Source organism: Saprolegnia parasitica, assembly GCF_000151545.1.
Source record: "Saprolegnia parasitica CBS 223.65 unplaced genomic scaffold supercont2.285, whole genome shotgun sequence".
NCBI lineage: Eukaryota > Oomycota > Saprolegniomycetes > Saprolegniales > Saprolegniaceae > Saprolegnia > Saprolegnia parasitica.
The window spans coordinates 1-11,995 of NW_012156679.1; the positions used below are offsets into that span (position 1 = coordinate 1).

An 11,995-nucleotide genomic window follows, 5' to 3' on the forward strand; every position below is an offset into this window, starting at 1 on the left:
CAGTGTACTAATCGACTCGACGATATGGCGTCCATCAGCAGGGGGTAGTATCTCGGACGGAGTGTTGATTAGACCAAGTAGAATCAGTTGACGCGCTGTAGCATTACAGCTTTGTCATGACATATAAATAACACTCGGGCTGGTCTGGGTACTCGTACGGCGTCGTGGGAATCACCTTGCACTCGACGCGCCAGCTCGGGTGCGCCAAGCAGCGCAACCGGTGCTCGCTGCGAAATGTCGAGACGCTAAGCACCTTGCCGCCAGATCGCAGCACGCGGCAGAGCTCGCTCGTGACGAGGCGGCTGTTGGCGTCTACCTTGGTCGAGTCCGACAGAATGCTATGAAAAGTGTGAGCTTCCTTTCGCATTGTACGTTGCCATGGCACTAGTACCTGTCGAGCGTGCCCTTGTCGACGATGAAGTCGACGGTCGCCGATCGGTACGACACGTAGCGCGCGTCCATCTGCTGAAACTCCACTAGCGTGTTTGCGGCGCCGGCCTCCTTGGCCTGGAGCTGCTGGAGCACGATGCCCGAAAAGTCCATGTTGGCGAGCACGACGCGGCGGCCCGTCGCGGCGGCAAGCGTCTCTGCGATCGCCGAGCAGCCGCAGCCGAGGTGCAGGATGAGCGCGCCGTCGACGAGCGCCGTCAGCTCGGGCGCCATGGCCTTCATCGCGTCGTGCTCGAACGAGAGATACCACTCGTCCGGGCTCGCCGTGCGGCCATAGAACATATCCCAGAAGACCGCCGTGGACACTTGGTTGGGCATCGCAAAGCCGCAAGATTGCACTTGGGCCGGATAATCACCCAGGATTTTTATCCGGAGGATCCGGCCCAACTTGAAAGATAGATACAAACCATAAAAGATACTAATACGCGTGCAAGGTATTCTTGCATGACGCTACGCCAATGCTACTACGTTCATTTGCAATTCGCGGCTGCGTACTTGATACGAGCCATGCGTCGTTGTGCCGAGGTACTTTAGTAGGAGGAAGGGCACTCGAGAAGGATCCCGTGCCGACCGAGTAAACACGCTCCCGGCGCGAGCATCCGACGATAGTTCCATGCCGGGGATGGGAACCACCCAGTACGAGTGCGACGTTCGCTGCGCTGGTGGTATATTGTAGCTACGGTGGGAGCCTATTACATTGATGCGCGAGCTTAACGTGGTTTCGAGTTCAATTGACGGCGCTCCTGCAGGATGCGACGGCGAATTGATGCAGTTTTATAAGTACTGAGAGCTCACGAGCAAGTGGGCTTGCATGGACTACATTGTATTATGCACTTGGGAGCTACAAAATTGATGAAAGGGTTTGTCGATTCTTGAAGCCCTTCGTAATCCAGAGCCATCTGAGTTGCGGGCCTCCAAAGTGGCTCTACGTCGCGTCTTGAATTGGGTAACGCGCCGTGCACGACGGTGCTTACTACCCTTTGCATCAGCCAACTTCGATTTCGGCGCCATCGACGGTGTCCACTCCCGCGTGCTTCGATGTTTATGGTCTCAAACTTCGTCGCATGATCCCTGTCAATGACTGGAGCGTGACGTGAACATGGGCGTCACATGGAAATTCCCTCTTTGCTATTTACTTTTATTGCTCAAAAGGAACCTACGATTATGTTGGCTTGCAAATTCGTGTTTGGCAACGTACCAGATGGTGTTTCAAAGGAGTGCCCCTTCAACGAGACCGGATTGAGCGACCTACATTCGTAAAGAGTGCTGGTCTGTTTGCCTTTTCACACCCGACTCAATGTCCAAAATGAAGTCGCCGACGCAAGCTCCACCGACCAAGTCGCATGCTGAGCGCACGTGGCACATCATTGGCATCGTCGCCATCAACATTGCGATGCCGATTGGCATCTACAACTACATGAAGGCGCACACGTCCGAGATCTACGCGGTGGCGCTCTCGGGCGTGCCGCCGATGCTCAAGACCGTCTACGAGATCTTTGCCCACAACCGGAAGGACCTTGTCTCGTTCATGCAGATCTTCTCGATGATCTTCTCATTGGTGTTGCTGTCGCTGACAACGGACCCGCGCGTGCTCATGGCCAAGGACTCGTGCACGACGATCTTCTTTGGCTCGATGCACTTTTTGTCGCTGACGTGGAAGGAAGACCTCTTCTTTAGCCTCCGGCGCCAAATCACCGACAAGTCGAAAGAAGAAATGGACGCCAAGTGGGCCAACCCAAAGGTGCGCGAAGTCTCCCGCTTCCTCTGCATCGTCTGGGGCACGTTCATGATCACGGATGCGATCTTCCGCATCGTGCTCATCTACCTCCTCTCTGTGAGCACGATCGTCCTCATCTCGCCGTTCATTGGCATCACGCTCATGGCTTCTCTTGGGTACTGGACCTTCCGGTACATCTCGACCCACGAAGACGGCGAAGACGAGGAAGCCACGGTGCTTTTGTCCGACGAGACCGACGCGCCGCATGCAAATTACTCGACCAAGGTCGCCAGCGCCTGCTAAGGCGACAGTCGGCGTCCTGTGAAATTGTAGGATTGTATGTGTCTTCTATTCAATGTATAGTCACCATAGTGTAATAGCATGCATGACCTACGTAGTTATTACATGCTGTAGCTCATGGGAACGACGTGATCGAGTACAGGAGCCTGCCAATCGTCGCTCGCCACCGGACCATCGGCGTGGCGTGTGGTGAGCTCGATCGAGTGCCAAGGCCACAGAGACAACATCGCTCTCAGCTATGTAGCGACCTTTGCTAGAGCACGTTCGGACGGTGTGTCTGCGTACTAGTTCTGAACGGTACGCCAAGTCGACGCACGGGTTCTTGTATGGCGAGCTGCCTCGGCGTGACCAAGCTGGTCATCCACCTTGGAGGCCTTTTTAACCTAATTAGGATCCAAAACCCGCCGTCATCACACCTAATTAGACCCGAAAGCCCATATTTAAGGCCAACTGTCTGGACGAGATTGCTGCCAGTTGCAACCGGGCTGCATTGCCAGGCGTGAGCAAGTATGGGGCGTCATAGCGAGTGTGGTCGGTGGTATCGGTACAAGACGGCAACGAACGCGGTCGTTGCGTGGCTCAAGCGCTCGTCATCTGGCAAGGCCAAGAAGGCGAGCAAGGCGAGCGCAGGCGAGTGGACGACGCCGATGATCTGGGCGGCGGCCATCAAGGTTGCAGACAAAGCGATGCCGGTTCCGGCGAGCATCATGCGCCAGCTCACGCGCAGCATCCGCCTCCGATGGCTCGCAAGCGAAGCGGTTGCAGCGCCGGACGAGGGCCATGTGCACTTCCTCGACCTCCTTCGCGCGATCAAGGCCAAGCTCGAGCCGTTGGTCGAGGTCCGTCAGCCGTCGACTGCGGCGCCCGTCGTCGACGCCACGAACCTCTCCAACACGTTTGGCGCGCTCTCTGTCGAGGACGACGAAGACGATACCGACGCGCCCGACATGCCAGCGTTTGACGTCGCAGCGTTCGTCCCGCCCGTCGAGCCGACGCGGGCCGAGGCGACGCGTGCCAAGCTCCTCGCGCGCATCGAAGCCGAAAAGTTCCGCGCGTGGTGCTTTGTCTCGGACATGGACGAGCTCATGGGCGAAGTCAAGGCCGTGTGGCGTGCGTTCAAGCAGGGCGACACGACGCTAGTCGCGGCGACCGCGGTCACCAACGCCTGCGTCAAGCTCGTCGGCACCCTTTCAAGCGAGCTCCAGGTCGAACACCCGTACCTCAAGTCGCTGGACGAGATCGCCGTGCTGCTCGGCGACCACGGCATGCTCGAGCCGGTCACGCTCCAGTACAACGTGCCGCTCGAGCGCGTGGTCGAGGTCATCGTGCTCTCGCGCCGTGCGGCCGTGCCCCGCAAGTACGACGACACTTGCCGCGTGGTCATGCAAAAGCTCAAGGTCTCCTTCTCGGAGGCCGACTCGGTGCTCCAAAGCGTCATGCGGATCGATGTCGTGAACCGCGGCTCGGCGCTCTTCTACACGAACCACCTCGACGAGGACGAAGACGACGCGAACGACGACCTCCTCGACTTGCATCTGCTGCTTGTGGGTCTCTTGGATGCGATTCAGCCAGGAACGCGGCTCATTTGCCGGGATGGGTTCTTTGGCCCTACCTGGGACGAGGCTGTAGCGTCTGCGCCGACGCGCAAGGCCTTGTTCCAGACGCTCATGGCCGATGTGCTGCCGCCGCTCTTGCATCAAGTGCTCGACGAGCGCGCGTTCAAGATTGACCACCAAGACGACTTTATGCCGTTCCACAAGCTCGTCAAGGAGTACGAGACGACGCAAGTGGTGACGCTGCCCTTTGTGTTTGCGGCGCAGTGTCTTCTCGAGTCGATTCTAGCGGTTCAGGGACCATCCTCCGAGACGGTCACCGTGGCCAGCGTCGGCGCCTATGCAACGGACGTGATGCGCCGTGTGCTCCAGCACCTCCTGACGTTCAAGACGAAGCCCGGCGAGCTGTACTCGCCGCCGCACACGACCCGCAACCTCGACATCACGACGGCGTGGCTCGGCAACACGCTGCGCATTGCGACCACGTACCCTGGCTTTTCCGAGAAGGAGGTCGCGCGTGCGTGGCTCAACCCGTGGATGGCCGGCCAGCATGTGCTCATGACGACGATGACGCTGGGCCTGGACACGGGCATCTACCTCCTCGACGACATTGGCCAAGGCCGGCTGGTGCTGCACCTCTACAACGCGCTCCGTTGCCGCGATCGCATTGCGCACATTCCAGTGCTCGAGATGCTCGCCGACCTCTTTGAACAAGGCAAGTCGGTGTGGGCGGGCAGTCGCCCGAACGCGCCCGGTGGGTTTCTCAAGGCGCACCTCATCGCGTGGGGCTACGAGGCCAAAGACGCGCCCGTCGTGGCCGCGAGCTTCCGCAACGACGCCAGCGAGGTGGACGCCAGGACGGCGCACCGCGACAGCAAGGACCGCCGGAGCAAGTTTCAGAAGGCGCATGCCAAGATGCAGCGGAAAGGCCGGACGCTCAATGTGACCGAGCCCGAGCACCTCAGCCGCGCGTACCGACTCGCCACGTACATGGAGGCGCCGGCGATGCGCAACGAGAAGCTGCCGGCGATGCACGACCTTCGGCGCACGATGGACGCCGAGTGGGCCCACTATCTGCACCTGGACTTTGGTGCCATCGGGCTCCTCTTTCGGGAGATCTGGTCGAAGCTGGTGCACGCGCTCGGCTTCTCGGGCGTCGGGCCCCAGTTTCCGCAGTTTGATCCGGACTGGCGCGAGACCCAAGAGAACAACCAGATCCACAACGAAAATCTCTGCCTCCAGACGCTCCTCTTCCAGTGCGACGAAGTCCCAGAGTCGCCCAAGCTCGCGGTCGCTGCCGAGATTCTTGCATCGTACGCAACGCGCCTCGAAACGGATGCACTCGTCGCCCCAGCCTAGTCGGTCGCACGATTTTACAGTTGGCACATACAGTATGTACCAACCAATACTGTCTACCTCAAAGTCTCTGGCGACGCGTTCAACGTCATCATGTCGATGCAAAATGATGCAAAGACGGAGGATGAAATGGCGACAGGATTGCCCTGTATTTCGGGGCCGATAGGGCAAGGGATGTGTACCTGCGCCTCGAGTGCACTCAAAATGATGTGCATATTGGTGGTGGAACCAGCGGCGGCCACATCTTTACCACATCGTGCTGTGCTGCGATATGATCGCTGTGGACCGTTGGTTTTGTGTGGTTGAAGTAGCCCGCTGTCGCGCACTCAACCCGATCCCGCTCCGGCGGTAGGCACGGCGAGGGCGATGGGCGACCATTTGTACCGGCACAATGGCATTACAAGATGGCAGCCTCGCGCTGTACGCGTGCCACGTACTCGCCGCTTGGTCGCAGTTCTCTGTCGTCGACGGCGGAAGACGCGCAGAAGCGGAGAAGCGGAGAAGTCCACTCTCTGGATCGACTCACACAGGTACCGGAAGATCCTCCTAAAGCCACGACCACCCGAAGCGGGTGGCTGCGCCACCGTTGTCGTGGGAAGAAGAACGGCTCTTCTTTTCGAAGCGCTGGCGCCCGCCTGTCTGCCAAACGGCAATATAGAAACGGCGAGCGTTTCGCGCCTGCGATCGACTAATATCACGCAACTTGGCGCCAACGCGACCACGCGACCACGCCGCATCGCGTGTCGTCGCCATGAGGGGCGCCATACAACGGTTGGGTTGCGCACTGCACCCAACCAAGCCGCGGGAAAGAGTGGCTCATCACCTACTTTGTGGACGCCACACGCTGCCCGAGACGAGGGTCGTTGGTGCGCGTCTAGCACACACATGGGGCAGGTTGCACGTTTTGTGCATCTGGCTATCTGCCACTGCTGCCTACACCGTGTGGCTCGCGGGAACTTCAGCACTCGTGTTGTCACGGCGTGAGGGAAGCAAGAGCGAGTGCAAGTGCCCAGCGCGTCACACGCTACAAAATGTACATAGGGACTCTAAGCTGGCATTTCGACTCGAGTTCTAGTCGGACGATCCGATAGTGTCGGGTAGCCGCTCGCGAGGCAACGTCGCCGCCAACGACGACGACGACGACGACGACAACAGTGGGTTGGGTTGCGTGCGTTTAGCATTGGCGGGCGCGACGACGCGCGCACTTGCTTGGCGGATGCCGTCGTCTCGGACCGCTACACTGTATGTTTGTATGGTATACACTTGCACAGTGGAATCCGTGGACGCACGGGACCGGAAGGCGCGACGAACGTTCCGTCGAAAAATATGATTCCAGCCAGTTGGATAAGAAACGCTTTTTTGGCCAATCAAACGTGGTGAAAAAGCAGACGGCCAGTGGCCAGCGCTTAGACTGGCGATTTGTATGGCGTCACGGTGTAGAAATGAACCTCGCGGCTTGTATGGCCATTTTGGATTTTGCAACCTACGACTGCACGATGGACCGCCGGGACGCGACGACGGACGCCGACGAGCAGATGAAGAAGAAGAAGCAGGAGGAGGAGGAAGCCAAGGACGAGGTCAAGACGACGTCGCCAGCGCGGCTGCATGTGCCAAGCGTCCTCGACGAAGCGGACGACAAGATCGAGTACCGGTCGATCGCGGCCATGGCCATGCCGCAGCAGTTTGGCCCGGGTCTTGGCCACATGCACCAAGCGCCCGCGTTCACGATGGCGGCGCCGGCGCCGTTTAGCGCCCGCGCCAAGCCGCGCCAGGCCCATACGCCGTCGGAGCCGCGCATCGCGATGGTCGACCCGACCAACTATGCTAAGACGATGCCGAAAGCGCTGCCACCGCCGCCGTTCCGCCTCGAGATGCACTCGCACTTTCACGTCAAACCTACGAGCCTTCAGCGCCTCTGCATGACGATCGGCCAGAAGCTCATGGATATGGGCGCCGACTTTGTCTTTAAGGCCGAGAAGGGCAAGTGGAAGGTCTCGCGCGTGGTCGGCGCGAGCCGCGTCCAGCTGAACGTGACGTTGTTCAAGGCCGGCGCCGAGCTTGTGGTCGAGTTCCAACGCCGGGACGGCGACATTGTAAGCATGATGGACATGTACGGCGAGGCCGTCGACGCGTGTAAGAAGCAGCAACTCCTCAGTGGTCAAGGAGCGACCAAGCCGCTCAAGCACAAGCGCCCGGCGCCGCTGACCGTGCCGTCGACCACCGCGTCGCCCACGGACCTCCACGTCAAGGACGCGGTGCGGTCTCTCCAAGAGATGCTGACGAGCAAGCACAGCGACGTGCAGCTCCAGGGCGTGCTAGCCAGCATCTCGCTGGCGACGACGCCGCAGTACAAGGACATTATGGCCGCGCTGGTGCCCCACCTCGTGCGCCTCACGACATCCTCGGACAAGAAGATTGTCCAGTGCACGTCGTTTGCGCTTGCGCGGCTCTGCGACGACCCGGAGTGCCGTCGCGCGTTCATCAACTGCGACGGGTGGCAAGTCATCATGACGATGGCGGCCGGCGGCGCCGAGGTTGCCTCGGACTTGCAGCGTGAAAGCCTGCACATCCTCGAGATCCTCTGCCCCTTGTACTACGAGGAGCTCGCAAACGCCGACGGCGCGAGCGCCGTCTTGGCGCTCATCCAAGAATGGGAATCCATTGTCGACCCTCGATTGAAGAAGCATGCTTGTGGAGCCCACCGCGCGCTGCAACGCGCCGGTTTGCTCGCATGAGCTCGTCGACATGGCCCCGAAAAAGCACAGCGTATGTACCATAGACGACTCGCACGGACCCAAGTAGTCGGGACAGACACACGGTGGTCTCATAATGCGCAACAAAGATTAGGTTTAGTTTGTATCTTGGTTGCTGTCATGTACTAGAATGAAAGCACCGGCAAGGAGCAGTCGGCACATCCTCGTTGCTCTTCTAGGTTGACTAACGACGACGTGGTGATGCAAGCATTCGGTGGATCGGCGGTCGTGACGTGGCAGCGTGACACCGCGCAACGATCCAGCGACCGAGTGTTTCGAAGGACCGGCTCCCGCGTGCAGATCGGCGCGTCACCATGCGGCGACCAGGTTGACGACCAAGTGGCGGACCGTCAACCTGATACTCCATGTATACACTTTATATACCTGGTATACACCGCTCGAGGCATTGCTATTAAGACGCATGCCATCTTGGTTTCCCTTGAGCCGCATGACGAAAAGCAGATGCAGCGTCTTTGGTCAGAGGAGCCGCCATCACTGAATCGCTTGCTTGTACTTGAAGAACGAGCGGCCGCCACCTGCCGAGCGAGCCAGCATGAGAAGCATGTTGATATGCATCCGTTGAATTCAGAAGGTTGTTTGCAGCCTGCGGCAAATGGGATCGAAGCGATGGCTTGTTGAACCCAAGCAATCGTTGACGGCCCGGCCGCAGCTCCTCTAGCTATGAGTAGTATTCGAGTGGGATCTAGCATCTATCTATCATTTATATACCCAACTACACATCCTTGTATCTTGAGACTCGAGCGGGCACCAATACAAGCCCCTCGCATGGCCTGCACAAATGATGACAAATGCCAAGGTTCGTATGAAGTACTGTGCAAAAACCAGTAGAGAGACGAAATACTCGTCAAGTCCCTTAATATACTGGTACGCATGCAGCCTTCAAGTAACGTGGGGAGACCTGCCGCGACTCGAACGCAGCTCTACCAACTACCTGATGGCACACCGATGTCCACCCGGTAGATGCCAACGTGGTTGATCTCATTGTTCGTCGCCAATTTGCCTTATGTCCCCTCCCACGCACCCCACGCTTGAAAGAAACAACATGCAGTATGAATTATTCATCGAGACGACGCTCGTCGGTAGTCCTCGAGTCTGCCGACTACTTCTTGCAGACGCCGATGCTGCGGAACGTGAGCTCGGGCTGCTTGCACACGGCCTTGCTGAACTCACACCAGTTGCTGTACGTGCGCTTGTCGGACGCGCAGATCGGGTCGTAACTGCGCATGCACGCGTAGTTGCACTTGCAGTCGCCGGTCGCTGCGAGCAGAATGCTCGGGTTGCGGCACTGGGCGGCTTCGAGGAGGCACTTGTTGGCGTACGTGACCCAGTTGGAGCCGCACACGGGCTCGTACATCTTGTGGCAAGCGTCCGGACACGCTGGCTTGGGCGTCGGCGTCGGGAGCTTGCACGGGCCGTCGCGCACGCGCGTCAGCGACGGGTTCTTGCACGCGGCAATGTTGAGCTCGCACTCGTTCGAGTACGTCTTGCCGTCCGAGCCGCACACGGGGCGGTAGATCTCGAGGCAGTAGCGCGGGCACTCGGCCGCCTCCCATCCGCACACCGTCGCGTTGGCCATAATGAGACCCGGGGTCTTGCACGCCGCAACCTCGAGCTCGCACTTGTTGGAGTACGTCACGCGGTCCGAGCCGCACACGGGCTGGTAGTACATCGGGCACACCGTGATGGGGCAGTCCGTCGGCGCGCTCAGAGACACGACAGTCGAGGCAGCGCACGCGGCGGCGAGAAGGGTCGAATAGATGGAAGCCACCATGGGAATGAGAAAAGGCAAATCGAAAAGTGAGTCGAGAGGCTTATCGCCAACGAGGCGCAGCGACAGGCCTCGATCGATTGCTTTTCCAAACCGTAATATCCACCGCATGCGACAGAGCAAACCAGTGATCAGATACACATACGCGTCCACGCCAACTGGTGCACATCGTGCGGCTCGCAAGGACGCGATCCCACGCGTCTCTCTGCGTCTCGATCGCGCGTTGTGTGCTCTCGTCGTGTCTCGGACGTCTCTACGACGCGGAGGTATCTCGGCGTCTCGTCCTCTCACGGCTCCCAAAACTCCTCGCTTGCTCTAGAAACGAAGCAGTTTTGACCTTTGACGCCACAGCCTCCAGTACGACACGAACAAGCAAACCAAGCAAGTGCCATTGCTTTGGCGCTGGGACATCGCTCCCACGGTGACCAGATTTGATAGGCATGCCAACGGCAAGCGTGTCGTCATCGGCCATTCGCAGGGTTGCGCCGGCGTACTACATGGGACAAGCGACGCATCTCGGCCTGTCTTGCAGCCAACGCGCTGGGTTCAAGTGCGCTCGCCACTAGCTTCGTGGTACTCGACAGTATGTCCCATGTGTGACCAGATCGCAGGACAGAGCCTGTCGAGGCTATGGTCTGAAACAGCGTGGCGCACCACATTGCACTTCGCGCAACTGCTGCGCGCTGCATCTCCGCTTGCCGCCTTGGCTCTCAATACAGGCGCACTGACCGTGCTTATGGCGTGCGATGGACGCAAACGGCTTCCCACCATCGTCTTTCGTCATTCATGCATCTGCGTTTGCGGATTTGTACAGTCCTTACTTAGCTCACTTGGTTGTTGTTGTTGAAGTGGGTCGTCTATTACAATATGCTAAATAGAATTGTCGGACTTTCTTCGTTGTGTTGAGGAACTTGATTTAGGGATGCGGAGGCAGGAGCGCGATCCGCGGGACGAGGTGAAGTCGCGGCCACTCGTGTTGGGCGAGGAGCCGGAGAAGCCGACGAAGAGCAGGCTGCTCGGGCTCTTGGACGAGGGGGGACGAGGCACAATGCTAGAGTGTTCAGCAGCAAGTGTTGGATGTGCAGCCTGGTCAAGAACGCGGCTCGATGGGCAGCGGCCTCAGGCGTCACGAGGGGCGCCTTGGGCCGAAATACGCGGTCGTTGCGGGCAAGCCAGACGGTGTGGAGCATGCACGCGCGGAGGATCGGCCACATCATGGCCACGGCACGCCGACGGTAGCGTTGGGCTGTCACCAGCGGTTCAAAGAGGAGCGCGGAAAGCGTCGTGGAAGGTTCGAGCTCGAGGGCGTCGACGAGTGGCTGATAGACCGCCCACACGGCAGTCACAAATTCGCAATGAAGCAGAAGATGGTCGTACGTCTCGAGGTCGCCGCAGACAGAACAGACTTGGGCGTCATTGGCCAGAAAGTAGAGCCGGGAGCGGATCGCGACGGCGCCAAGCACCACACGGTACATGGAATCAGCGTATCTCGGCAGGATGCGCTCGGGTTGGCGGTACTTGACTGCTGCATCCACCATGGCCGGCGTGGCATAGTGGTCGTCGGGGAGTTGCAGATATCTCGTAGGGAGGAGGCACTGGGCCGCGACGTCGTGTCGGCGTCGACAAGCGTGGCGAGTCGTAGCCGTAGCCAGCGGCATCACCGTGCTGGCAAAGCACACGCGCCACGCGGACGGCCTATGGTGTAGCAGGGGCGAGGCAGTCGGTCGCGCGCCCCACCGAACGGAGCCAGGCTTTGGTAGGTGGGCGCACTGCGGGCTCCAGCGCGGCGCACTTGGCGCGTACGCTGGTGGCGAAGGTATCAAACGTCCTGCATGCGTCCCAGAGGTGCGAGGCGTGGGTAAATCCGGCGCGTGCCATGTTGCGTGCGTGAGTCGTCGCATAGCTTGTCGTCAGCGGGCGCAGCGCGTCGGCGTACTCGAGAAATGCGTTGTGCCACAGCAGTTGGTCGTGCGGTGTCGCGGACCGTTGGCGTGTTGCGCCTTCACGGTGAACCGTCGTCTTTTTTCATTCATACCTCTGCGTTTGGCCATATTCGCACAACCGACTTCATTCTGCA

At 59.4% G+C, this 11,995-nt stretch overlaps 5 protein-coding genes across 5 annotated transcripts; 3 read left to right on the forward strand and 2 right to left on the reverse strand.

Annotated features, from left to right (window-relative positions):
• Positions 1-40: 40 nt before the first annotated feature.
• Positions 41-784, reverse strand: SPRG_16330 (hypothetical protein). Its single transcript, XM_012355670.1, has 2 exons — positions 392-784; positions 41-338 (listed from the first exon to the last, which is right to left on the reverse strand). The coding sequence occupies exons 1-2, from the start codon at positions 766-768 to the stop codon at positions 104-106; spliced, it is 612 nt and encodes a 203-aa protein (XP_012211060.1). The 5' UTR covers positions 769-784; the 3' UTR covers positions 41-103.
• Positions 785-1,751: 967 nt separating this feature from the next.
• Positions 1,752-2,495, forward strand: SPRG_16331 (hypothetical protein). The gene has a single exon (XM_012355671.1). The coding sequence runs from the start codon at positions 1,757-1,759 to the stop codon at positions 2,468-2,470; it is 714 nt and encodes a 237-aa protein (XP_012211061.1). The 5' UTR covers positions 1,752-1,756; the 3' UTR covers positions 2,471-2,495.
• A 619-nt stretch (positions 2,496-3,114) lies between these two features.
• On the forward strand, positions 3,115-5,444 carry SPRG_16332 (hypothetical protein; the record flags this gene model as incomplete). Its single annotated transcript, XM_012355672.1, has 2 exons — positions 3,115-4,833; positions 4,867-5,444. The coding sequence occupies 2 exons, from the start codon at positions 3,115-3,117 to the stop codon at positions 5,377-5,379; spliced, it is 2,232 nt and encodes a 743-aa protein (XP_012211062.1). The 3' UTR covers positions 5,380-5,444.
• Positions 5,445-6,848: 1,404 nt separating this feature from the next.
• On the forward strand, positions 6,849-8,240 carry SPRG_16333 (hypothetical protein). Its single transcript, XM_012355673.1, has one exon. It carries the CDS (start codon positions 6,873-6,875, stop codon positions 8,109-8,111), a length of 1,239 nt encoding a protein of 412 aa, XP_012211063.1. The 5' UTR covers positions 6,849-6,872; the 3' UTR covers positions 8,112-8,240.
• Positions 8,241-9,249: 1,009 nt separating this feature from the next.
• On the reverse strand, positions 9,250-9,921 carry SPRG_16334 (hypothetical protein; the record flags this gene model as incomplete). Its single annotated transcript, XM_012355674.1, has 1 exon — positions 9,250-9,921. One exon carries the CDS (start codon positions 9,919-9,921, stop codon positions 9,250-9,252), a length of 672 nt encoding a protein of 223 aa, XP_012211064.1.
• Positions 9,922-11,995: the final 2,074 nt, after the last annotated feature.